Genomic DNA, 22,897 nt, shown 5'->3' with positions numbered 1-22,897 from the left:
CTCACTCACTGCTTCTATTCAGAGAGTCCGCCCGCACACCCTGGACCTGGACCAGGACCAGACCGGGTCGTCACAGGAAGTGATGCATGTTCGTGTCAGTTACACATCAACACCTTATTCACCGCTAATATCAATCTGCTCTCTTAAAGTTCCTTTTTCACAATACAAACTGACCTTGTCAACACTGCGAACACTTCCTCGCACCAGAGCTTTACAAGAACACGGTTGAGGGGAGAGTCAAAAATATAATGAAATATTTATAATACTGAAGAAACACTTGCCAATCGGTCCACTTGTCTAGAATCAAATGTTTTAATTGTATTTCACAACACATTGTGTTTCACTCGAGACAATTAAAAACTGTTGTCCCCAAGCAATTGGGATTCAAATTCCTTTGAGCAGAGCGACATTAAAATTTCAAATGATCAAGTGAAACTCGGCCTCGCCCGCTCATTTCCATACAAACTATGCTTTCCCATTCCAAGTGGTTTCCACTGCCATGTCTGTATTCAGATTCCAAAAATGTGTATTGCCATGATCATGTCAGCGCATGGTTCCAAAAGCAGAGTGAAGGGTGCAATTAAAAATAGTACAAAGAAATACATTTGGAAAATGGAAATTAACAGCCCTTATTCTCCCTTGTCCGAATCTAAAAAACATATTCGCCAGCTTTATTCAATTAGAAACAGAACTGCCAACTTTGTGGTTTTGGATTGAAGAAGAATGAATTCCAGCTGTGGAAAACATGCTGAAGGAGGGTTCTGGAATATAAATTTAGTAGTAGTTGTTCATAAAATAAGTGGGCTGACTTACTCAACCAAATTATTATGTTATTAAATCGAAGTAGAATAAAGTTTTAAAGATTCAGGGCATTTTAATTTAAGCTTTTTATTTTTCTAAAATTTGTCAGATGACAGTTACCAATTACAATTCTGTGCCGTCTTTTCCTCCACATTTTCTCTTTAATATGTATAAATAAATAATGTTTGGTAGACAGTAATAAATTAAAGTGAAGAAATTGAAGGTTTAGTTGAAGTGAGTGGCTCGGACAGGGTGTGATTCTGCAAGTGGCCGCCTGGCGTCGCTGCCGCTTTTATTCTGCCTGGTATATATATATATATATATATATATGTACTTCCGTTTTAGATTTAAAGTACTTCCGGGGGCTGGGTATTTGAACATCTTCCCGACTGGAACAGCTGTGTTGTTATCTCCGAACCTCTGGTCCAGATGTACCGTACTCCGCACCGAGGTCATCGCAGCCCGGGACCTCCCCGGCCTCCCGGCAGCTTCCCGTCCCCTGGCTCGGGCTGGAACCGTTCTCCGTACGGACATTCACCGCGGGGAGCCCCGTATTACTCCCCCGGTCCCCCCGGTTACATGTACGGCTCTCCGAGCGGCGGCTACAACGAGCGGCACAGGGACCTTGGGGGAAACAGACGCCGCAGTGGAGACTCATGGCGGCGGCCTGCGTCCTCGCATTACGTCCAGGTGAGTGTCATGGTGGCGCTTGTTGTCATATGTCCGGTGTTTTCAAGGGGCGAAAACAGATGCCAATATTAATGATTAGATTAGACCGGTTATTTAGTTAGGATTTGGTTGGATCGCCTTCATTCTTCCCACATTATCGAGACTTTACATTAGACATATAAGGCATAAACAAAAGTAACAACACCATAGACACTGTATCGACAAGACTAAGCATACAACAAACGAAATACACTAAAGTGAAATACACCAATAATTGGCACATTTGTGCTGTTACTCCGTTAAAAAAAAAGCAATTTTGTTAAGTAATTTTTCGAGATTGCAACTGCACTAATAAACCTTTTGAGCCTTGTAACCATGCGTTTGTTAAAGCCTTGTATCTTTTATCAGAGTCACTCGTCAGATTCAGTGGAGAAGTACTTCAGTCCAGCGATGCTTCAGGACCCCTGGGAGGCGCTCCAGGACGCCGCGGCCCCTCGACACCCAACACCGCCGGACTCCAGTGTCAACCAGGCAGCAGACGTTCCAGCGTCGTAGTTTTCTGTTCTCTGTGTGTAAAGAACGAAAAGAAAGTGAATGTTTCGCATAACTGTGACACAAATGTTTTTTTATTTTATATTGTGGTGTTTGTACATAAACCGATCCTTGAATCTTAAACTGGTTTGAGCCTTTGATTTCAACCGGATGTTTTGAAACGCCTGAACGTTTCAGATACACTATGCTAGGTGTAGCGGCTCCTCGCCAACAGATGGCAGTAGTTGTCGCCGCGCACTTGTAATAACCGCACAGAAGAAGACACGCCGCTGCAGAAACGGAAGTGATCGGTTCGGTCTTGATGCCTGAGCCATGGGCACTTGGACCGGACCCGCTGGGTCCTTGCTGCTCGTCTTAATCGCTCTGGTTTCTCTTTCGGCTGCTTGGGACGCGGACCTGGAGCTGCTGGACCTCGTCGAGGAGATCCCACAGACCTTCTACCAGTTCATGTCCCTGGAACCGGTTCGTGCTGACCCGTTACTGTCTCCATGGTAACAACGTGCCACGCATTCACCGCAATGTTAAAGCAGACTCGTGCTATCAACGCCGGCCGAATACCCGCTGCCGAATCTGCTCGGTTTAGTCCGCTCAGTCTGACCCATCTAGTGAAGCCACGTCACCCGTGTCGTCCAACCTGCTGCACGTTGGTTGCGCTGCTCGGCTCAAAAACAGTCGCGGGAAAGTGAAGAACAAACAATCTGGCGGTAATGACCGCCAGTATGGTGTTTACTTGAGCCCCATAATCGCTTGCTTGAGGGCATCCCGAAAACATGCTGCAGGAAGTAGCGTATCTGATCAGAGTTTCTCTAAAGAGACGTCATTGATGAAAATGTTGGGGTTAATATTGTGTGCTGAACCTCACAGGACGCCTCAGCAGCCGAGATCAAGAAGTCGTACCGACGTTTATCTCTCATCCTCCATCCTGATAAGAACAAGCACGAAGATGCCGAGACTCAGTTCAGACAGGTACGACACAACAGAGTACGTTTGGGCGCATGTGTGTCTCACTGTCTCCGTGTCCTTCCTCCAGCTAGTCGGCATTTACGAGGTCCTGAAGGACGAGGAAAGGCGGCGCAAGTGAGTCCTCCTGATGCGGAGCATGTAGTGGTCACGGCCTTCAGTGTTTCCTGTGCCCATTCAGGTATGATGACATCCTGGTCAACGGGCTTCCTGACTGGAGGCAGCCAGTCTTCTACTACAGAAGAGTCCGAAAGATGAGCAACACTGAGCTGGCCTTCCTCCTCTTCCTCATCCTCACTGTGGGACACTATGCTGTCATCTGGTCCATCTACCTGGAGAAGCAGCTGGTACCACATGATTTTACAACTCCGCCACAAACAGCAGTGACATTCCAATCACACTGACGGTTGCTGTGCTGGTTCAAGGACCAGCTGCTGAGTAAGAAGAAGAAGGAACGGAAAAAGAAGTTGAGTGCCAGACCACCGGACGAGGGCAAGAGTGATGGGTCGGATCAGGTCGACAGGTAACACTCACTTTTCATCGCCTGATTCGTTCGCTCTGGTTGTACCGGCTGTTTCCGTTGCAGAGCCGACGAACGACCCCACTGGCAGGACCTCCTCCCACTGAAAGTCAGCATATGGCTGTACCAGTCAGTCAGAAACCTTCCAGAGACCATCCAGGTGCCGACTCCCATCATCCATCATGGCTGCCCAGTTAACTTAAATAGACTAGAGGCTTTGTTTTTTAGTCATTTGGACTTCTAGGGCAGTTGAGGTCCTGGTCACTGAAAGTGAGTTCTGTTTTTATAGGAGGTCCAGCAGTACTACGAGGAGTACAAGCTGATGAAGCAGCAGCAGAAAGAGGAGGCTGAAGCAGATCAGTGTGTGCCCAGTAAGTTGGACCGATCAATGATCAGAGTGTTCGAATGAATAAATCATATCGACTCTCAGGAGAGAAGAAGCCGAAGGTCAAGAAGCCCAAAATGGAGTTTCCTGTTTATGAGCCAGTAGCACAGAATCAGAATTTCGGTGAGACCAAGTCGATTGAGGACCTGGAGGAGGAGGTGGACGTGTGGCTGCAGGACCACAAGGCCAAGAAGAAGGTGTGTGTTTGGCACGCAGGCATGTGTGCGAACAAGTACTAAACCGTTCTGTTTTTAGGCAGCCTGTTGGACCGAGCAAGAACTGAGCTGTCTCAGCAGGCTGATGGTCAAATTCCCAGGTGGGACTCCTGGCCGCTGGGACAAGATTGCTCATGAGCTCGGGCGATCGGTGGTGGAGGTGAGGATGGATGAGCGTCAACATGTGGGCCCTCCAGATCTTATGATTTTTCCTCCACCAGGTGACCACCAAAGTCAAGCAGGCCAAAGAGAATGTCAGCGTCACACCAGGTGAGATGGTGCTGACCCCTAGCGTCCTTGTTCTCCATCATTACTCATCAGTCTCGGCCGTGGTTTTGCCTGTGACCAGTCCTGCTCATGTTCTGCTGCTTCTGCAGGTCTGGTGAAACTGTCTGAGCTGAAGGCGCCGGCTCACATGGCGACTCAGCGAGGAGCGGCTGGAGAAGAGTCCGAGGATGGAGCGGTTCCAGCAGTCCGACAGAGAAACAAGAAGTCTCAACAAGCCTCTGCATCAGATGGGTCTGAGGTGCGTGTCAGAGGTCGGCGCCAGCAGGACTTTGACCCGAACAGCGTGGAGGAAGAAGACGAGCCAAACAGCAGTCAGAAGGTGGAGCCTGCCGCCTGGACTCAGAACCAACAGAAACTTCTCGAGCTGGCTCTGCAACAGTTTCCCAGAGGCACCACGGATCGCTGGGACCGGATCGCCAAAGTGGTGCCTGGGAAGAGTAAAGTGAGGCAGCGACTCACACACACTCACACTCACACACACACTCACTCAATGATTGATATTTGTGTTGCAGGAAGATTGCGTGAGCCGTTACAAGCTGCTAGCTGAACTTGTGCAGAAGAAAAGACAAGCGCCACACCCTCAAAGTGAACTTTGACCAATGCTCATTGCTGACTCACTTGACCTTTGACCTCTACTGTGCCTTAAGCCCCACCCCTCAGCTGTCTATCATTTGTGTTCACAAATAAACATATTTATTATCAGCTGTGTTCCTGTGAATCTTGTCACACACACACACAATGGTCCTCACTGTGTCCTGTAAGATCTTTGTAAGTCCTATTCTGGTTGATGGTAATGCACGATAAACAGCTATGGTATGAAAATTCAGATAAACATTACTCACCTATGTGTTAATAAAGTATCATCTTCATGAGCTCGATTATCTGTCAATACTGAACAGTACAGGACGTGATCGGGTTATGGGACTCATTTCAACCTCCAGGCGGCGCCAATTATTAACTATAAAAAGACAGAGCTTTTATTGTGAAAATTGTCGTTGAATTTCCGGTATGCCAAGTGACGCAATTAGCAACATTAGCTGCTGGCGTTGACAGTGTGGACCGAAGTTCTCGCGTGTAAGTTCAATGTGAGCGTTTCCTTTCCGTTTGTTCTTTGTATTTATGTACGTATGTGTGTGTGTCCGTGTTTTCACGCGACGCTGAAGCGCGGGTTCGACTGTCCGCTAAACGAAAGTACCTGGACTTCCGCGTGTCGGAGTCCTGTCCGTGGTGGTGATTTTACGGTGTAACGACTCTGACATGTTATGGCTCTCACAAGTCTGTGACTCGATCTCAGCACGGTGACACTGAGTGACACTGTTTCGCCCGCAGGTCCGTCCATGGCTCTCAAGGCGGAGCTGCACGAGCGGGTCAGATGTGCCCAGCAGTTGCTGCAGCGCGCCGAGCAGCTGAGCCCCGGGGTCGAAGGTGGAGGCAAACTCTGTGGAAAACTGCGATCGGAGCTGCGGTTCCTCCGGCGGGTCGAAGCGGGTCAGCTCCAGATCAAAGAGTCGCACTTGCACAGTACCAATCTGACTCACCTGACTGCGATTGTTGAAACTGCGGAGAGCCTGGAAGGCGTGGTCTCTTTGCTCCACGTCTTCACCTACCAGGATGACAGCGGGGAAAAGAAAACGCTGGTGGTGGATGTGGTGGCCAACGGGGGCCACACTTGGGTGAAGGCGGTGGGGAGGAAGGCAGAGGCGCTGCACAACATCTGGCAGGGCCGAGGCCAGTACGGAGACAAGAGCATTATCAGTCAAGCAGAGGACTTCTTGCAGGCCAGCCGCCAGCAGCCAGTGCAGTACCTTCATCCTCACGTAGTCTTTGCCTTCTACAATGGCGTCTCCAGCCCCATGGCGGACCGCCTCAAAGAGATGGGTGTGTCGGTGCGTGGCGACATAGTTGCTGTTGACACTATGGTTATGGAGGAGGGTTGTGCAGGAGAGGATGCAGACGAGGAGGCGGACAGCTCCGACTGCTCCGACGAGGAGGCCGATGACCAGGAGGGGAGCGCAGAGCTCACCCGGGTGGACCGCAGCAAAGTTGTGGCAAGTTTAGAGTTCCCCATCCAGATGAAGGTGGAGGAGTGTCGGCGGGTCAACCTGGACATCACCACCCTGATCACCTACGTGTCCTCGCTGAGCCACGGCCGCTGTTTCTTCTCCTTCCGAGAGCCGGTCCTGACGGAGCAGGCGGCGCAGGAGCGGCAGCAGCCCGTGCTGCCCAGCCTCGACGCCTTCATGGAAGGGAAGGAGCTGTACACCTGCCGCACGGCTGTTCGTGACTTCCAGGTGATTCTGGAGACGCTGGGCGGACCCAACGAGAAGGAGCGGGCCGAGCGGCTTTTGGCTCGCCTGAACGTGGTGGACGATAAGCCGTCGGAGCGCACGCAGTGCCTCACGCCCAGCTCCAAAGTCAATCGCCGTTCGCTCATCATCTTCGGAACAGGGGACGGGCTGCAGGCCGTTACCATGACGGCAAACAGTCGCTTTGTCAGAGCAGCCGCGAATCAAGGGGTGAGATACAGCGTCTTCATTCACCAACCACGAGCTTTGACTGAAGGGAAAGAATGGCGGGCGACGCCCCTCTGATGGCGGGACTCTTCTCTGTTTGACCTGAGACGGTTCAGAATAAACACAACCCAGGTAGTGTTTGTGTCTGTTTACTTTAGGTGGAAAAACACAAACCTTAATACTCTGATCATAACATGGTGCACTGGATAAAAAGGGGGCGGTGGAGTTCAAACTCTTCAGGGTGCGGCGTCGTCTCTGGTGGGACTGAAGGTCTCCAGCTCCTTCACCAGAGTGTCTGCGATGCTTCGGTTGTTGGCCGCGATGATTCTGCGAGACATCATGTCCAATGGACCACCTGATGACGTAGCGAAGGGTGAGCGCGAGCTGGGACTCTGAATCGTATGGTCACATGACCGTACCCTCCACGTCCATCAGGACTCCTCCCGCTTCAGAGACGATCAGTGATCCAGCCGCCACGTCCCACACGTGGATGCCGATCTCGTAATACGCCTCAGCCGAACCGGACGCCACAAGACACAGGTTTAGCGCTGCAGTGCCAGCACCGCGGACTCTGGAAGGACAAAGTCTTCCAGGGTGTCAGCAGTAATGGAGAGTAGTACATGAACGAGAGGTCAAAGATCTCTTGTATGACGACGCCAGTGAGTCGTTGATGACCATTTCTCACTTGACCTATGATCTCCCTTCACCTTTCAATCAATATCCAAATACTAGTCCCAGTGAAGTACTAAAGGAAGTACTGTACCCATGGACTGGCAGCAAGAGAATTTTCCGTAAACTGGTGAAAATCTTGTCGACAACTTCAGGATCCCGGTTGGACCCGAACTCAGTGCAGATGATGGACTGTTGGATGTCTGAGGATCAATGACATGATCAGACATGTGAGAACTGCGATTGTCCTGTCGCACAAACTGCACTGACCTTGCTGGTGGGAGACTTGCAGGGGCCGACCATCGCAGAAGGCCCCTTTCCCTCGCCGCGCGGTGTACATGTGGTCGTCCAGACAGCTGTACACAACGCCCACCTCCACCTAGAGAGCAGAACGTGAGGTCGCACCGGAGTCAAAGGTCACAGAGAGGAGAACAAGCTAACCCGCTTGTTGAAGCAGACGCCGATGGAAATGGCCACAAAAGGGAACCTGATGAAAGATGGTGTTAACTGTGAAGTCGTCGCCAGGCTTCATCTGCTTTCAAACGTACGCGTGAACGAAGTTGGTGGTTCCGTCGATCGGGTCTATGATCCAGGTGGGTGCGTCAGTGAGGTCACATGACTCACCTGCTGCCACCGACTCCTCACCAATCACTCTGGAACATAAAAGTAGAATTATCAGGTATCAGAGTCGGGAAGTAGTACTGATAAAGAAACTGGTATTAGAGCAGGACGGACCGGTGCTTGGGGAACCTCTCCCTCACTGACTGTATGATCAGCTGTTCCACCTTCTGGTCCGTCTGCGTCACCAGGTCCACGGTGGAACTCTTTGTCATCACACATCTCCCTCCGTCCCGCACGGCAGAACGTACCATCTGAGCAACAGACAGTAAATGGCCTGCACCCACTTTAACATCTCCTGAGCATCTTACCTCTCCAGCTCTTCTGGCCAGAGCAACAGCGTGATCCATCACATCCTGGACCTCGTCCGCCATCTCAACTGACCTTCAGAACACAAACATGACCTTTGCCTTCACAGGTAATTGAAATGGTCCAACCAAGTCGTACTGGATCTTCCAACGGGCTGTGCCCAGCTGACCGGGACTCTAACAGACAGGACATGGTCAGCGGGTGGGAGTGGCCTCTCACAAGGAACCTGAACCAGAACCGCTCCATCTCGAAGTTCACAAAGGCACCTTTCCAAGTCTGGATCTAGACCAAACACACTTATCGAAGACAAATCAATAGACACAGAGGACGAGACCGGAACCCAAATGTGATGTTGAGGTCACATTGCCCAATTATATTCTTTATTTCCTCGCCAGCGAGTCAGATTCGGGGACATCACGTTAATACCAGTATCTAGAAATAAACACGCACTGTAATTACGACGTTTCCTCTCATTTCTTTGGTCGGTGTGTGGTTCTGACCTACTTTGGGCAGCTCAAGCTGTGACCAACTGTGTGCGGTTCTGCTCTAGTTCTGCCCGACAGAGTCTGGTTCCGCTCTAGTTCTCACAGACTATGGGTGAAGTCGTCCGCATCGTAGTTCTGAAACCGACTTATGAACGTATGACCTGACCTGTCGCTGCTTTGCGGTTTCGTGAGGCCAGATATTGGAGTGTAGTATAACCCCCTGAGACGTAAACACAAACTGAATGAACACTTCCGCCCTCAACTTCTTCTTCAGTTTTGAGGCAGTGGAACTTTCGCCCCCTGCTGGCAACTCATAAATTCATGAATACCGACCTGTGTTGACATGTCGCGTTCACCAGCTGGCTGAAATGTTAAAAGATGATCATAGACATTTCAAGAAGATTGAAATCACGGTGGACCTACACGTTATCCACAACACTTCAACGGATCCTGCAGTGAAGCTGCAACACCACAACTATGCCGTTATAGAGCCAGTAGTGGCTGGAACTACAAGTTACGTGGAAAAGTCAGAATAAATCCCTTAGTATTTTTTTTTCAGCACTATATACCACATGCAAAACGGGATTTTATTGCTTTTATTTGGTAATGTCAGACCCCAGAATGACAATATGACTATATTTAAGGTCATACAGCTTTTACAACATTATATTTTTCAGGCTCTGCCCTCCATATATTGGCTCTTCCGTGGTCGCTCCATAGCTCAGCCCATGTCCAGCTCAGTAACTGAGGTTCTGATGATGTAGTGCCACAGCTGGACAACCATTCACACTGCTCAACCTCTTTGGTTGAGTTTTTGGAGAGGTGCTGCTTGACAGCCGTGATCATCGTCCCTTCTTCATCTTAGCAACCTTCTCCTTCCTCTTCTTCACATGTTTGGGAACTTTATTCTTCCTCTTTTCTCTCTGGGCTTCTTTAACTTGCTTCTTCCTCTCCTGAAAACATGGGGCGGAGTCAAGACGGCGTCATAATCGGAGGGCGAACACAAACTCACCTTTTTGTCTGTGACGTTGTCTTTCACCTGTTCGCTATTTTTGACATCGCCGCTGTCACCATCACCACCATCATCATCATCATCATCATCATCTGACGACTCTGAGCTTGACGACGACACACCCTCCAACAGAGCTGGCACCTGCAGGTAGTTTGAAATATTAGCTTAAACCAGGGGTTCTGAACCTTTTTGATCTCATGGCCCACCTTTCCCAGAACAAATGGCCCCGGGGCCCATTCAAGTAATAGAACTGATTCATTACTCTTGATTTCATATGTGATTTGTAACCATATTTAATCTACTTAGATGTAAACAAACCAAAACCTTGTGAAATGACATGAAACCATGTGATCATTGCTAAGATATTTGTCATAGAAAAGTCCAACCCGGAGCAGAACCAGGTGACCCAAGTCATATTCATCAAATTTACTAAAGAAAAAAATATACACTTGATGCAAACTGTTGATAAAATTGGAAAAACTGGATCAAATTGTGTATAAAATACATATAATAAAACCATGTCTAAATATCATAAAAAATATATATTGTATTTAAACTCAAAGTATCGCCATAAAATGTTATAATTCATTTATAAAACTACTTCAACAGTTGCTTTCATGAACAGTGTTTACTGTTGGGGGGAGACATCGCTTTCTTTATCATTTCACCTCTTCAAGAACTTCTCCACAGTTGTTAACTATCACAGATTTGCAGCTGTCAAGTCAATTCAGTGACACACTACTGCCACCACGTGGCCAATGTATTAAAACTGAGCGTCTCGCGGCCCTCTCGGCCCAAAGGTATACAACAACAAACTTCTAGCGGCCCTCTAGGAGGCGCACGCGGCTCAAACATGGTTAAGAATCGCTGTCTCACTGCACTCCTGTCTGGAACTGTAATCGGGAAACCTACCGTCTGAACTCCAGTCAGATTTTGCTTCAGCCCAACAACTGTCTGGTACAAAACCTGGCAACACAAGAGAGACAGCCAAGACACTTAAACACTGAATTTCAGAGCAGTGGTCATGATGTTTTGGCTGGACAGAGACGTGACATGCAGGCACTCACGTTGTCATCCTGTTCTCTGGATTTCAGATGAGGCTGGTCAGGTGAAGACTGCTCTCTGGCTCTGGACTGCATCAGCTCCACGTCTCTCTCGTAGTGAGTCACATCAGTCAGAGTTCGGGGAATGAAGACCTTCTTGAACACCTGAGCTGACCGGGACACGCTGGTCAGGTCAAGTTTTTCACCTCCATTACTCAATGTCAGCGGCCATCACCTCTTCGTCGACGCCATCCTGAGCCGACCGCTGCTCTGAGGTTCGTTGAGCCGCAAGGACCATCATCTGGACCAGAAACACAACATCAACACCAGTGATTGAACACCTCACACACACACTATGGGACTGGAAGTTCAGAACCTTCTCCAGGTACTGGTCCTGGTTCTGCTGAGTGATAGAAGAGTCTGTGATGAAGTCAAAGAGTTCTCGCACTGTCATCACAGCAACGCCACGTTTAGCAAAAAAATCTGAAAGGAAAAAAAGACACGACGTGATCCAGCCTCAGCAGGAGAAGAAGAGAGGAAGCAGGGCGACAACATGGCGGGGAGTTACCGTTGACATTGCTGCAGTCCTTCCTCAGAAACTCCAGAGCGTGAGGATGATCGTGTTCCACCGACTGGGACACATCGATGATGTAAGCGCTTCCATCGTGATACCTGGAGAAGAGACACCTCTGCTGAGTGGCAGGTTCCTCTGTGTGTGTGCGTGTGTGTTAACTCACAGCATGTTGAACTCGCTCAAGTCTGCGTGGACCAGCCGGGCGTCCTGGAACATTCGTCTCATGAGGTCCACAACCTCCAGGTACAGCTGACGTGCCTTCGCCTCAGATAGAACCGCGTTCTTCAGCAGAGGAGCAGGTCTGATGAATCAGCAGAATCTGTGAGACCCGACTGACTTGTGTCATTCATGACGTGTTTCATTCTTACGTTTGATCTTTTCCGATAAAATTCATCAGCAGAACGTGGCTTCTGAGCAGAACCGGCTCCGGACTAGGAATCCCTGCTGTCTGCAACCTGAAAAGCACAAACCTAATAAGCGACCACTGAGGACCTTTATGACCTTGCTGACCTCTAACAATCCCCTCAGCTGCAACGACTTCTTCGCTAGCTGGCTCGCATCTTACCTAATAAGGTTCCTCATCTCTTTTTCGGCCCAGGTTCTCACCATCTTGCGAGGGTTTCCTTTACAATATCCACGCCGAAACCTGCGGACCACAACCTCTGCTCACAGACCAATCCGAGCTTCCTCAGGGCCTTGTGAGTGCATCTCACCTGAACTCGCCGCTGACGTATCGGTCCCGGTCTTTGAAGTGCAGGATGGAAGTCTTGTAGATCTTGATGGCCCGACTGTCGCCTGAGGACGTGAGGCAGTGATACACGTTGGCCTGCAGAGAGGAGGCGTGGTTAGAACAAAAGACTCAGCACGCTGGTGTCCGGTTGGGCGTCACCTCTTTGCCTGTGCTGATGCAGCCGTTAATTTCAGCGATGAGCCCGCGACTCAACATCTTGAAGAGAATCATTCGCGTGCGAGGATCCAGAACCTGCAAGTGCACGATGAGTCTGTGCACTTTCAAAATCCAAGAGGTTCCATAACAGGCTTTTAGCTAGGAGGGCGTCTGCGAAACATGAAAAAACGGACGATTCACGACCATATCTTGGCCGCCAGGTGAAGCCATATACCAGCGCAATCTGGCGGCTAAGTTACGGCCGAGAAGTTTCGCAGACGCCCAGACGCCCTCCTCGCTAAAAGCCTGTTCCATACCTGCTCCACTGTGGCTCTGTCGGACTTGTCCTTGACCCGTAACCTGTGGGGCAGCCATCAGTGAGAAGCTAGTCGACAGGTGAGCTCCGACAGTGCACAGACTTACGTGTCTGCGTCTCTCTGCTTCTGCATCGTGGTCACTTTATTGATCACAGAGTCCTCGAGGTTGAGGCGTCCTGAGGCGGACACACTCAGGTCAGCACCAGCAGAGATGATCAGGCCTGGTTAACATGGTGACTCACCTAAATGTATCTTGTGCTCATATCGACGCAGACTCTTATCTTGATTCTGATTTAAAGGATTTTGTCTGTTTGCCTGGAAGGAACGCAGCAGATCAAAAACCATGGGTCGGTGATCACATGACCAGAGCCACTCACCTGAGAAGAACCACTCTGTATATATCGTTTAGTTAGGTCTCCTCCTCCTGAAGGCCACGTCCACTCCTCATCATCATCTTCATCGTCGTCATCTTCATCAGACAGGTACTGATCCTGCACAAAATCATCTGACTGCTGTGTGTTGTCCTCCACCTCCTGACTCACGACGGCCTCGTCAGATTGACTGCAGATGAAAAACACATAAATAAACTCTTCACTGCAGCTCATGTCTGGTGTGTTTACGGCAGGTGAGGAAAGGAACGACGTGCTTCGAAAGTTCAACTAACATTCAAACCTACTCTCAGTAAACTGATGTTTAAAGTTGTGACAATAGCACTGTAGCGTTAATACTCCAGCACTGAGCAGCCACATTATAAAATAAACATTAATAAATAAATAGTCAGGTGAGGCAGATGGATGACAACAATGGACCCTGAACGCAACACGTCAGACGAATGGCCAACTCACAAAGTAGTGCGTCTTACAAGCGGATTCTCGGAGGTTGTCCAACTACAATACTCGTTTAGTTCGTAAACCTTTACACAAACCTGTTTTCATCGACGTCATCAAACTGCCCTGGTTCGATTATGTCCAATCGCTCCATGACGTCACACAGAGAGTGTGACAAAACCCAAGGATCAACCGCAACAAAAAGCAGTGTCACTCGTAAGTCGAACCCACGAGGCGGGGAAGTTCTTCACCAGAGTTTGAGACCCACGAGGTTCTTCTGAATTTCGGGCAAGTGTTGGTCCGTGTAGCCCCAACTTCTTCTCCTGCGTCTTCCGCTGGCTACCAATAGCAAATAGTTGTTTAGCGCCCCTATCGACCTGGCATGTAACAGCAAGACATTCGCGTGTAAACCCAGTTGGTGTTTTGACATGTCAGATCGGACATTGGAATTAAAAAAAATTAAGGCCGAATTACATTTACTTAATTTATTTTCAAACGTAAACCGGCTGACCGCACAACATATTTTAAAACAGCGTAGGAACAGATAGATCCTCATGAAGATGAACATGTCTCACAGTTTAATGAACATTTCAAATGACGCATTTTGATTTTTATGCAACAATTGATGGGTTCAAATACTTAAAGAAAACACTAGAATTAAAAGAACATTTTTCAACACAATTTTAAATAGAAAAAGAAAACAAAAATATATATATAATTAAATGCAATTTGCTACTTTCCACCTCATGACCTCTTAACGCAGGATTGCATCCAAGTTCTCCATATTATTTAAAGTGAAAAAAAAGTAACATTAATTTAAATCAAGACACACCGACAGTATAAAGTACATAAATCGTTTCTAAACAACATTTTCCTTATGGACTTGGGATAATAATCCAATAAAATATTTCTTTCAGAAAACAAATTTAAAACATTTCATAAATCTCTGAGTCCCTCCTTTGGAGGACAAAGCAGAACAGAAGATGCATGTGTGTATGTAATGTCAACCCATTTCTCACCCATGTACGTGTACCATCAACAATGAACCTTTTCAATGCTAAGCATCATCACTGACTATAGCCAGAGTATTATAATGAAGCACCTATGAGCAACAAGCAGCCACAGAATATGATCATTGGAGTCATCTGCAGCCATTTTAAGCTGTTAACCAATGTTTTTAATTCTTGAAGTTATTTGGCTTATTATTGAGGATCAAAACATGGCAGATGCCGAGCATGAAGTTCAGGCAACAGCATTTGAACTTGAGTGGACACAGATGCCGTGGGACTTCTTAGACGTCACCTGACTTGCTGGTGTATTTAGCTTCTTGTCCGGCCCAGCAAACATCTACTCCACATTGACAACACTTTTCTGTGCGTGTGTCGCTCTCATCTCTGGGTCTCAGAGGGGGATCATCTCCACGACATTGGATTTCACCATCCTGCCCTCTGATTGGCTGATGTAGAGCTGTCAGCCGCTCCAATCCAGATCCAAGATGGGTGACTTAAGCTGCTGCCATCGGAGAGACTCAGAAGAATAGTAAGACAAAAGCCACAGTAAATGTCCAGACGTACAGCATCTTGGATTAAAAGGCTACCACGTCCATGTAAACAAACCCATTAGAAGACAGTTTATTCTCTTCAGAGAAAAAGTGTTGCACCTCAAACAGTCCCAGTTCTTTTGGTCAGTCTTTTTCATTTGACGCAATATTGTGCAGTGACCATCAGACATCCTTATTATAAAACTTGACCTTGCAGCCGCCTGGACTCATATTGAAGCACCGCAGGTGACAGAAGATTGAGCAGGTGGAGGAACCAACTCAGTTCTGGTGCTAGCTGAGGTCAGGTCGGCTCTGCAGGTACTGCAGGATGGCATCGGTTCCCTGTGGTGAGCTCCAGACCCTCTTAAGAGCTTCACACTCCCGCTCATTAGTTTGCTCAAGAGCACTGCGGTACTGGTTCCTCATAAGAGCTTTGGACTCTAGCAGGACCTAAAGAGCAAGAAATGTCAGCAAGAAATGTATCCAATACTGTGCGCGTGTGTGTGTGTGTCAGTCACCTGTGTGTCCACACTCAGAAGTTCCCGCACTCGGACCAAAACTTCCTGGAAAAACGTTTGGGGCCAAAGAACCTGAGACACTAGACCTTTAGAAGAAGCTTCTTGAGCCGTCAACTTCCTGTTAGCCAGCAGCAGCTCATTAGCCTGCAGAGAGACAGAAGTGAGAGTGAGACTATTGAGGGTGGCGAGAAAGACATGCAAAAAAAAAAAGTGACACTGTAAGTGACTTACAGAAGCCGTTCCCATGATTCGGGGGAACGTGAATGAGGCGCAGGCATCTGGCGTCTGTCCACAGGAAGTGTAAGGCGTTTGGAACCAAGACTTCTCATTGGCCCAGACAACATCGCAGAGAGGCAGCATGGCAGCGCCGAGACCCACAGCTGGTCCATTCACGGCCACAACGATGGGCTTCCTGAACTGGATGAAGGTGTTAACAAAGGTCCTGGAAGAAAAGAGCCAAGAGTGTTGTGAGTCAACCGAGTCAATTCAATGATGTTTTTTGTCTTGCTCTCAGCACCTCATTGACTGTGACATCATCACAAGGCTACAATAATTCACCCCAGGGCTTCTACCTGATAGTTTCGGCCATTTTGATGCTCTCCTTCTTTCTGTCGTCAGCCAAGCGCCTGACAAAGTCCAGGAAATCCAGTCCACTACAGAAAACACTCCCAACCGCACTTAACAAAACCAGCTTGCTCTCATCTGTGGCTGCTGTTGCCATGGCGCTCTGAATCTCTTTCATCACCTAAAAAGAGCGACAGTGATGTAAGATAGATACTAAGACAGCAAAGGCAGCAATGAAGGCTGGCAGGCGGGCTGACCTCGGGGTTAAGGCCATTGCTTTCTGAGCTCTTGGTAGACAGGAGGATGTGAGTGAAGTTGTCCTGCTTTTTCACAACGATATCGCGATAGCGATACGCGCTCTCCGTCTGTCGCACGCTGAATCGTAGACGCTTGTCGAAGGCTCTGCGCTCCTCCAGGCGCCGTTTCCCTGCGATGCTGGTCACTGTGGCAACAGTTCCTACAGACAGAGAAAAGTGGAAGCAAGCGCATTGGTCGCTCACTTCACCGAATGGACCTCACCTGTGTCGGTGATGGAGCATGTGGGGGTGATGTTGCTCCAGGGCAGGGAGGGAACAGAGGAGTTCTGACACCTGGGTCTGGTTCCCATGCGAGCTCGCTCCTCTCCTGGACTCAGCAGCGGGGCCTTATCCAACGATACAGCATTTTGGGGTGTGGGTGGATCCTGGTTCAGACTGTGAGCGGCGACCTCAGGGGGAACTTGAGTGGCCATGTCCAGACTGTGAGCTGCCTCACTGGTGGACTCCTCAGAGTCCAGCTGTGGGTTCATTGGACTTTTGGGAACAAGAATCTTAATTCCACTCTTGGACAGATCCACGCTGCGACGGGCCGACCCAGCTGGGGTTGCTGGATTCAGCACCCTGGGTTCAAACACATTTTCAGGGCACCGCTTCAGACCGACAGAGTCATGATGAGAAGGTGTAGCTGCAGCCGCAGCAGCTGGAGCAGGATCTTTAAACGTGCTGTGACCATGGTCTCCTGGATCGACTGAGGCTGGAGCCCAGGTCCTGTGAGCTGGGCTGCCTGGATGAAGCAGTGATCCCCGGGTGGACCTCAGCAAGGAGCCTTCCCGTCGCCGGTTAAAGTCATGCACGTAAACCATGCATGTGGTCATGTGACTTTCGGGCTCCCAGGTGTCCCCCTCGGGCCCATAGCCTCGCCACCGAACCAGGTACTCGACGCGGCCCTTTTTGTTCTTCCTTCTGTCCAGAATCTGCTCCACCTGAAAGTACAACAACAGTACCGACGGGTCAGGAGCCGACGAGAGCGGACCAGCACCGAAGACCAAACTCTTGTTTTTCAATAGTCGCCTATGCATCAAAAAAATAATCTAAACAAAACTTTGGTTGCTCGAACGGAACCGCGGATATAAATAAACAGGTGTATTTAGGAGAAATGTCCCGATGTTTCGTTCAAGTTTTGCAGTAAAACTTCACAAAACTTATTAGCAATAGTTAGCATGCTAGCATCAGCACCTCGTATAAGTCCTCCGTGGCCATGGAGACGTCAAACTCCAACTGTGTGGCCGAACCGATCACAAAAGCAACGGGTACAACTTTTTAGCCTCTTCGCGCACTTCCGAGCCACGAAATGGGCTGATGTGCTCCTGGTGGCTCCAGCTAAAGCTAACTGCTGGTCACCGGAAATCCGCCCTGTCACGGGTCAAACAAGACGTCACATACGTGCGCGCACACTGGCGCCGAGCGAGCACAAGGCGGGGTTTGTATCCATGACAACATACTCCGAATGATTGACAGTTTATTTCAAGGTCAGCATGACAAACATTGAGACCAGGTTCAGATAAATCAGGTTGGACCAAGGTCAGTCAGACTTTTTGTCCTCGAGTCTTCTGGCACGTGGTCCTTGGGTCTCATCTTGCTGTCCAAGTTCTCCACTAGGTGAAAATAACTTGTAGCAAAAGACAAAGAGGAGCACAACGAAGAGCAGGACTGCCCCCACTATGGTCCAGCCAAGCCACGGAGACCAGCTGAAGATAGGCTGGAGAAAGACCAGGACGAGTTGAGAGGTCAGAAAGATTTGCACAGACCAGATGGTGAGGAGACTCACCGCCATCATTACTCGGGCGTCGTACACGAGTCGCTTCATCCGTTGCAACACTCCATTTCCGCCCTGAGACTGAAACATCAAGAGAAAGAGTGACTATGACCTTCTCACCTCAGTGCCCTGGTTTCTTACCTGGATGCTGCCCTGCAACACTTGATCGATAAAGTCCAGCAGATGGCGCTCAGTCTCCACAGCAGACTCTGGCAGGAAGTAGCTGTCGGTGGACAGATTCAGCATGATGATGGACGGCACGTCCACTTCCCTGACAACCAGACGCCAAAACCAAATCACGCTTAACCTACAGAGCGCTTGTGGACTTTGTTTTGTCTGGTGCGGAGGCTCACTGACTCACCCCATTACAAGTCCATCAATGTAGCTCCGGTCCTCCATGAAGCCAAAGTAGACCAGACTGCAACACACACATACACACGGTTTATTTGTTTTCTGTTACCTCCATATCTACAGATTTAAGGCTTCTAACCGCCTGTAATCTTCTCTGTGTTCCTCAGAAAGTTTCTGGACCAAATGTCTGCTCCTGCACCAACACAAATATTTTCATCAGTGACACTGATCTCCAGAGTGTTGGGAGGAGCGGCTCTCCTACCTGAGACTCTCCTCACTGGGACTGGCATCCTCCTGAACGGAAAGAAGGACCAGTTTTCCTGCAAGGAGATCAAGTGAGACCTGTTCTCCGACGGACTGGTGTCTCTCACGTGTGATAGATCCACTTACCCGTGTCACCCATCGCATACAGGATGTAGCTGTCGATCTTCTGGTAGTTTGGAAATCGTTCTCTGTTGATCCATCGCTCCAAGTCCCCATCCTCGTCCTCTGAAGGACGGTAGGTCAGGGGTTAGAGGAAAGACATGATAAGAACATTTTGGGGTCTCACCATCGTATGTCAGAAGGGTTCCATCTTTGAGAACCACAACAGCAGGCAGGTGAGGAACGTGGACATCCTGGAAGCACAGACAGTGTGAACACCTCCAACTGGAAGTTCACAAAGCAGTCAACAGTTTACCGGCGGCAGAGCTTCTCTTGTGGAGGAGAAGAAGTAGGTGGAGACGATTAAATCTTCTGCTGCGGACCAGAAGTTTCCCTGTAGGAAATAGATGAGGTGTGTATGTACGTAGGGTGTGAGCATGTGTGAGTACCTTCAGCGGTGACGTCGATCCGATGTAAACAATCATGACGCTGTGGCGGCTCCTGGCGTGTTCAAAGAGCTGTCGGCTGGTCAGTGGTCGAACTAGAGGACTGCAGAGAGTGTTACTATGACATAGCTGGGCACCCAGTCGCACAATCATCTGCCTCACCCAGACAGTCTGTCAGCAAACTCCAAGATTCCCTCTGCATTTCGTGGGCCCAAATAGTTGTACTTGATGTTCTTCTTCAGACTGTGCGGGTGTCATAGGGTCATGTGAGGTTCAGTGATGGTGAGACTAAAGACTAGTCACTTACATTAGAATGGCTGGATAACCTCTGACCCGGAACTCTTTGGCCAGAGCTACAGAAAAGATAGACATTAGTGGGGGGAAATACACCCTCTTTTATCCTGTTTTTAAGAGTTAAAACCCACGCCAAGGGGAATTTCAAACTGGCATCTTATTCCTAAACCAAATGAGCGTTTCTCTGTTTCTCAAACTTTCAAAAATAATGATTCATAGCCACTCATACGTCGAGCGAGCCGAGAGGTTGGGGGCGGGACGAAGCGTGTGCCACCCAATAGGACTGGTTCAACCTAACGCGTAACGCGTCATTGGTCGAGTGCCTTCTCTTTTCTGTCAGCGGCGCATTGTGCAACGGATTCAGTGGAAAGTGCAGAAATAGTTTTACGTTAACGGAATACAAATACAAAACTAGCAAGACTATGACAGTCAAACAGTCTGTTGAAGTAGCATTTGTTGGTATTTTAAAGTGCTGTAACAAATGTATGATAGACGTGCTCACCGGTGTTGACCGAGGCATCTGATTTGCCAACAATGACCGGTGACCCGACACTTCTGAGTTCCGATCCCACCCGCCTCCAAACCGGGTCCAAGTGTTTACAGAATGTGCACCAGGGGGTGTAGAACTGAAGTGGACAGACGATGTGAGCGGCGGTTAAAATCCGAAGTCAGTGTCCGAGTGAATGTACGCACCTTAATGAGCCATATGTCGTCATCTGACTTGGTTTGCATGAAACTGTTCAACAAGTGCAGAAAAGACACCTTTACACCAGATTTTTTTTTTCGTTCGTTCGTGAAAACTTACGTGTCATCAAGCTCCTCAATGTACGAAGAGACTGATGATATCATCAGAAGACCTTTCCAGACACGGACAAAAAAACACACAAGAACATTTACAGTCATGAAGTTCCAGGAATAAAAAAAAAATGTATATATATATCGATTATCTCGAACCTGCAAGCAGAGCACACGTTCTCACTCGGACCTCCATGTTTAATCCTGCCGACTGCTCGTCTGCTAATCCGGCAGATTATCAAGAGGCTGAAACTTTATCGACACAGTGCGAGAAACAATTTGCTCAGTCAGTCATTTTTTAAATAAAAAAAAACACGTGCATCATTTAGCATTTAGTGTCTTGCTTTTGTGCATTCCTTTTTAGGGGGTGTTGTGAAACAGCGGTGGCTTCACCCTTTCGTCTATCTCTTCCTCTCGTTCATCCATCTGTCAGTCAGTCTGTCTTCGCATGACAGAACCTTCCTCCCACCTGACCTGCGGTGAGCGGGTTGGTGACTTCTGGTATAAGTGAGTGAGAATGTCTGATGTGTCTCTCTGATGTCCCCCAATAATCTGTCAAGTGTGATGGTTGCCGTGACAACACCCATGTGCTGACAGAAGCAGTCCAAAAAAGATAACAAACAGGAAGACATGTGTGCGTGTGAAGATGGCACAATAAGTCATGCAGGTCAACACGTGTCTGTCTAACTTCTGCTTTCCCGACGTCAACGTTGTGATGGTTCTTTCAACATCAGTGGATGACAAACGCTTGAAGACAACAAGAAGGTTTGTGGCTCTGAATACTTTTACATGTAAAATACTGTCTTTATGTGTGACTTTTGATTAATCTTTTCAGTCGTGTGCAAGTGAGTTATAACTAATTTTAATCCTAGACTGATTCGGTGATGGACGATCTGGATCTGATGACCTTGCCCCCCTCTGAGGTATAAAGTTTGAGGCTAAATGTAATTTGACTGCTTGCTGAAAGACTTGTTTTGACGCCAGGAACAGACGCATGGTGACTTGCTCACTTCCACCGTCTACTACGATTATCCTGAAATGTGGTGCAACATGGAATCCCTGAGAGACTTCCGGCGCATCAGCGAGCCGCCGCTCTTTTGGACAATAGCGGTGGTGGGTGGCGTGGGAAACCTCACAGTTCTGTGGATCTACCTCATTCTGCGAAGGCGGTTGAAGACCATGACGGATGTTTACCTGCTGAACCTGGCAGTGGCCGACCTGCTCTTCCTGGTCACGCTGCCGCTGTGGGCGGCCGAGGCTGCAGGTAGCTGGACATTCGGCTCCACTGTGTGTAAGGTCAACTCCGCCCTCTACAAGGTCAACCTGTTCAGTGGTATGCTCCTGCTCACTTGCATCAGTGTGGACCGCTACATTGTCATTGTTCAGACCACCGTGGCCCATAACTCTCGGGCAGAGCGCCGGCGCGGCAGCCGGCTGGTGTGTGGCGCTGTGTGGCTGGTGTCTCTGCTGCTTGCAATGCCAGAGCTCATTTTCGCCGCCTCGCACACGCCGGACGACGGCTCCCCAGAGGTCTGTCGAATGGTGTTTCCGGCAGAGCTGGGCACCCAAACCAAGATGCTGGTTCTATTGCTGCAGGTGACGATGGGCTTCTGTCTGCCCTTCGCAGTCATGACCGTCTGCTACAGCAAAGTTGTCACCACGCTCCTCAAAACTCGTAACTTCCAGAAGCACAAGGCCATGCGGGTCATCTTGGCAGTCGTGGCAGCCTTCTTGTTGACACAGCTGCCGTACAATGGAGCCCTGATATATGAAGCAGCACAGGCTGGAGGCGCCGCGGTTGCCGACTGCGAGCAGCTGAAGCTGTGGTCCAAAGCCCAGCAGATACTCAAGGGTTTAGCTTACACCCACGCCTGCTTGAATCCCATCCTCTACACCTTCATTGGCGTTCGCTTCCGTAGCGACTTCCTGCAGCTACTCCGCTGCTGCAGGGCCACTAAGGTTCCAGGGAGCACGAAGAGCAAGTCCAGCAAGAGCTCAAGGACACCCGCCCTGTCTGACAGTGACACTTCTCAAGCGCTGTCCCTGTGAGTCAGCTGCACCCTTCACCAGTCTCTCGCTCCTCGCTTCTCTGCCGCCTGAGTGACATGCAAGAGCAACACGCTAAAGAGCCAACTGGCACCAACTTGCTTCTAAGACCTCTGTGTTTGCAGTTGAAGAAGCAGATTTATCCGGCTTCATTTGATGATGATGTCACATGTGTGACCTTTTCAACTCACATGATTTCCTGTTCACAGCGGTTGTAATTGTTGATGAATAAAGGTGCTGAGTCATCCTTATCTGGTGTGCCTG

At 49.1% G+C, this 22,897-nt stretch overlaps 8 protein-coding genes across 13 annotated transcripts; 4 read left to right on the top strand and 4 right to left on the bottom strand.

Annotated features, from left to right (window-relative positions):
- Positions 1 to 1,174: 1,174 nt before the first annotated feature.
- On the top strand, positions 1,175 to 2,126 carry mplkip (M-phase specific PLK1 interacting protein). The gene is made up of 2 exons (XM_053884117.1): positions 1,175 to 1,491; positions 1,879 to 2,126. The coding sequence occupies exons 1-2, from the start codon at positions 1,231 to 1,233 to the stop codon at positions 2,023 to 2,025; spliced, it is 408 nt and encodes a 135-aa protein (XP_053740092.1). The 5' UTR covers positions 1,175 to 1,230; the 3' UTR covers positions 2,026 to 2,126.
- Positions 2,127 to 2,282: 156 nt separating this feature from the next.
- Positions 2,283 to 5,086, top strand: dnajc1 (DnaJ (Hsp40) homolog, subfamily C, member 1). Its single transcript, XM_053883911.1, has 12 exons — positions 2,283 to 2,484; positions 2,887 to 2,988; positions 3,053 to 3,099; positions 3,164 to 3,329; positions 3,408 to 3,505; positions 3,569 to 3,662; positions 3,792 to 3,873; positions 3,933 to 4,084; positions 4,143 to 4,262; positions 4,324 to 4,372; positions 4,480 to 4,832; positions 4,903 to 5,086. Exons 1-12 carry the CDS (start codon positions 2,335 to 2,337, stop codon positions 4,984 to 4,986), a joined length of 1,497 nt encoding a protein of 498 aa, XP_053739886.1. The 5' UTR covers positions 2,283 to 2,334; the 3' UTR covers positions 4,987 to 5,086.
- Positions 5,087 to 5,375: 289 nt separating this feature from the next.
- On the top strand, positions 5,376 to 8,903 carry c13h7orf25 (chromosome 13 C7orf25 homolog). Of its 2 annotated transcripts, none has more exons than XM_053883912.1 (2): positions 5,376 to 5,464; positions 5,720 to 8,903. In XM_053883912.1, the coding sequence occupies exon 2, from the start codon at positions 5,728 to 5,730 to the stop codon at positions 6,979 to 6,981; it is 1,254 nt and encodes a 417-aa protein (XP_053739887.1). In that variant the 5' UTR covers positions 5,376 to 5,464; positions 5,720 to 5,727; the 3' UTR covers positions 6,982 to 8,903. The 2 variants fall into 2 exon arrangements, with proteins under 2 accessions (XP_053739887.1, XP_053739888.1); XM_053883913.1 differs by having other exon boundaries at positions 5,390 to 5,475.
- LOC128769870 (inositol monophosphatase 1-like) lies at positions 6,692 to 9,253 on the bottom strand. Of its 3 annotated transcripts, none has more exons than XR_008416430.1 (9): positions 8,502 to 9,247; positions 8,308 to 8,444; positions 8,121 to 8,225; positions 8,014 to 8,059; positions 7,843 to 7,951; positions 7,667 to 7,775; positions 7,323 to 7,474; positions 7,078 to 7,258; positions 6,692 to 7,005 (listed from the first exon to the last, which is right to left on the bottom strand). XR_008416430.1 is itself a non-coding variant. In XM_053883915.1 (9 exons), the coding sequence occupies exons 2-9, from the start codon at positions 8,562 to 8,564 to the stop codon at positions 7,140 to 7,142; spliced, it is 840 nt and encodes a 279-aa protein (XP_053739890.1). In that variant the 5' UTR covers positions 8,565 to 8,574; positions 8,638 to 9,247; the 3' UTR covers positions 7,050 to 7,139. The 3 variants fall into 3 exon arrangements, 2 of the variants coding, with proteins under 2 accessions (XP_053739890.1, XP_053739889.1); XM_053883915.1 differs by lacking the exon at positions 6,692 to 7,005 and having other exon boundaries at positions 7,050 to 7,258; positions 8,502 to 8,574; positions 8,638 to 9,247; XM_053883914.1 differs by lacking the exon at positions 6,692 to 7,005 and having other exon boundaries at positions 7,051 to 7,258; positions 8,502 to 8,574; positions 9,151 to 9,253.
- A 319-nt stretch (positions 9,254 to 9,572) lies between these two features.
- On the bottom strand, positions 9,573 to 13,980 carry riok1 (RIO kinase 1 (yeast)). Of its 2 annotated transcripts, XM_053883288.1 has the most exons (17): positions 13,742 to 13,980; positions 13,194 to 13,377; positions 13,059 to 13,131; positions 12,923 to 12,992; positions 12,817 to 12,859; positions 12,503 to 12,595; positions 12,327 to 12,439; positions 12,179 to 12,259; positions 11,982 to 12,068; positions 11,777 to 11,914; positions 11,608 to 11,711; positions 11,416 to 11,522; positions 11,275 to 11,340; positions 11,064 to 11,204; positions 10,909 to 10,962; positions 9,997 to 10,137; positions 9,573 to 9,937 (listed from the first exon to the last, which is right to left on the bottom strand). In XM_053883288.1, exons 1-17 carry the CDS (start codon positions 13,795 to 13,797, stop codon positions 9,827 to 9,829), a joined length of 1,662 nt encoding a protein of 553 aa, XP_053739263.1. In that variant the 5' UTR covers positions 13,798 to 13,980; the 3' UTR covers positions 9,573 to 9,826. The 2 variants fall into 2 exon arrangements, with proteins under 2 accessions (XP_053739263.1, XP_053739262.1); XM_053883287.1 differs by having other exon boundaries at positions 11,275 to 11,522.
- Positions 13,981 to 14,149: 169 nt separating this feature from the next.
- Positions 14,150 to 17,932, bottom strand: cdyl (chromodomain protein, Y-like). Its single transcript, XM_053883901.1, has 7 exons — positions 17,759 to 17,932; positions 16,785 to 17,505; positions 16,523 to 16,722; positions 16,274 to 16,446; positions 15,933 to 16,143; positions 15,702 to 15,845; positions 14,150 to 15,633 (listed from the first exon to the last, which is right to left on the bottom strand). Exons 1-7 carry the CDS (start codon positions 17,780 to 17,782, stop codon positions 15,475 to 15,477), a joined length of 1,632 nt encoding a protein of 543 aa, XP_053739876.1. The 5' UTR covers positions 17,783 to 17,932; the 3' UTR covers positions 14,150 to 15,474.
- Positions 17,933 to 18,030: 98 nt separating this feature from the next.
- LOC128769862 (protein disulfide-isomerase TMX3-like) lies at positions 18,031 to 20,816 on the bottom strand. Of its 2 annotated transcripts, XM_053883903.1 has the most exons (16): positions 20,747 to 20,816; positions 20,598 to 20,649; positions 20,486 to 20,528; positions 20,295 to 20,418; positions 19,806 to 19,851; positions 19,661 to 19,741; positions 19,502 to 19,601; positions 19,369 to 19,446; positions 19,240 to 19,306; positions 19,080 to 19,178; positions 18,952 to 19,009; positions 18,829 to 18,882; positions 18,700 to 18,756; positions 18,480 to 18,609; positions 18,351 to 18,419; positions 18,031 to 18,281 (listed from the first exon to the last, which is right to left on the bottom strand). In XM_053883903.1, exons 1-16 carry the CDS (start codon positions 20,781 to 20,783, stop codon positions 18,105 to 18,107), a joined length of 1,272 nt encoding a protein of 423 aa, XP_053739878.1. In that variant the 5' UTR covers positions 20,784 to 20,816; the 3' UTR covers positions 18,031 to 18,104. The 2 variants fall into 2 exon arrangements, with proteins under 2 accessions (XP_053739878.1, XP_053739877.1); XM_053883902.1 differs by lacking the exon at positions 20,747 to 20,816 and having other exon boundaries at positions 20,598 to 20,733.
- Positions 20,817 to 21,236: 420 nt separating this feature from the next.
- Positions 21,237 to 22,776, top strand: ccr9a (chemokine (C-C motif) receptor 9a). The gene is made up of 3 exons (XM_053883905.1): positions 21,237 to 21,352; positions 21,460 to 21,510; positions 21,572 to 22,776. The coding sequence occupies exons 2-3, from the start codon at positions 21,472 to 21,474 to the stop codon at positions 22,634 to 22,636; spliced, it is 1,104 nt and encodes a 367-aa protein (XP_053739880.1). The 5' UTR covers positions 21,237 to 21,352; positions 21,460 to 21,471; the 3' UTR covers positions 22,637 to 22,776.
- The last annotated feature ends 121 nt before the right edge of the window (positions 22,777 to 22,897 follow it).

This window comes from Synchiropus splendidus, chromosome 13, assembly GCF_027744825.2.
Source record: "Synchiropus splendidus isolate RoL2022-P1 chromosome 13, RoL_Sspl_1.0, whole genome shotgun sequence".
In the NCBI taxonomy this organism is placed as follows: Eukaryota; Metazoa; Chordata; class Actinopteri; order Syngnathiformes; family Callionymidae; genus Synchiropus; species Synchiropus splendidus.
This window is presented reverse-complemented; position numbering and strand designations above follow the sequence as displayed.

Excerpts from the sequence above, each read along its gene's own strand:
- mplkip (XM_053884117.1), top strand. The coding sequence starts at position 1,231 with ATGTACCGTACTCCGCACCGAGGTCATCGCAGCCCGGGACCTCCCCGG. Across the intron at positions 1,492-1,878 it reads CGTCCTCGCATTACGTCCAG|AGTCACTCGTCAGATTCAGT; the intron begins GTGAGTGTCATG and ends ATCTTTTATCAG.
- dnajc1 (XM_053883911.1), top strand. The coding sequence starts at position 2,335 with ATGGGCACTTGGACCGGACCCGCTGGGTCCTTGCTGCTCGTCTTAATC. Across the intron at positions 2,989-3,052 it reads CCGAGACTCAGTTCAGACAG|CTAGTCGGCATTTACGAGGT; the intron begins GTACGACACAAC and ends TCCTTCCTCCAG. Across the intron at positions 3,506-3,568 it reads GGGTCGGATCAGGTCGACAG|AGCCGACGAACGACCCCACT; the intron begins GTAACACTCACT and ends TTTCCGTTGCAG.
- c13h7orf25 (XM_053883912.1), top strand. The coding sequence starts at position 5,728 with ATGGCTCTCAAGGCGGAGCTGCACGAGCGGGTCAGATGTGCCCAGCAG.
- LOC128769870 (XM_053883914.1), bottom strand. The coding sequence starts at position 8,564 with ATGGCGGACGAGGTCCAGGATGTGATGGATCACGCTGTTGCTCTGGCC. Across the intron at positions 8,226-8,307 it reads GAGAGGTTCCCCAAGCACCG|AGTGATTGGTGAGGAGTCGG; the intron begins GTCCGTCCTGCT and ends TTTATGTTCCAG. Across the intron at positions 7,475-7,666 it reads CTCTTGCTGCCAGTCCATGG|AGTCCGCGGTGCTGGCACTG; the intron begins GTACAGTACTTC and ends TTGTCCTTCCAG.
- riok1 (XM_053883287.1), bottom strand. The coding sequence starts at position 13,797 with ATGGAGCGATTGGACATAATCGAACCAGGGCAGTTTGATGACGTCGAT. Across the intron at positions 11,915-11,981 it reads TTTATCGGAAAAGATCAAAC|ACCTGCTCCTCTGCTGAAGA; the intron begins GTAAGAATGAAA and ends CTGATTCATCAG. Across the intron at positions 10,138-10,908 it reads ATCTGACTGGAGTTCAGACG|GTGCCAGCTCTGTTGGAGGG; the intron begins GTAGGTTTCCCG and ends AACTACCTGCAG.
- cdyl (XM_053883901.1), bottom strand. The coding sequence starts at position 17,782 with ATGGCCACGGAGGACTTATACGAG. Across the intron at positions 15,846-15,932 it reads GAATCATGGGAACGGCTTCT|GCTAATGAGCTGCTGCTGGC; the intron begins GTAAGTCACTTA and ends GTCTCTCTGCAG. Across the intron at positions 15,634-15,701 it reads TTCTGAGTGTGGACACACAG|GTCCTGCTAGAGTCCAAAGC; the intron begins GTGACTGACACA and ends CTTGCTCTTTAG.
- LOC128769862 (XM_053883902.1), bottom strand. The coding sequence starts at position 20,695 with ATGACTGTAAATGTTCTTGTGTGTTTTTTTGTCCGTGTCTGGAAAGGT. Across the intron at positions 20,529-20,597 it reads ATTGAGGAGCTTGATGACAC|TTTCATGCAAACCAAGTCAG; the intron begins GTAAGTTTTCAC and ends CTTGTTGAACAG. Across the intron at positions 19,447-19,501 it reads GATCGACGTCACCGCTGAAG|GGAAACTTCTGGTCCGCAGC; the intron begins GTACTCACACAT and ends TATTTCCTACAG.
- ccr9a (XM_053883905.1), top strand. The coding sequence starts at position 21,472 with ATGGACGATCTGGATCTGATGACCTTGCCCCCCTCTGAG. Across the intron at positions 21,511-21,571 it reads TGACCTTGCCCCCCTCTGAG|GAACAGACGCATGGTGACTT; the intron begins GTATAAAGTTTG and ends TTTTGACGCCAG.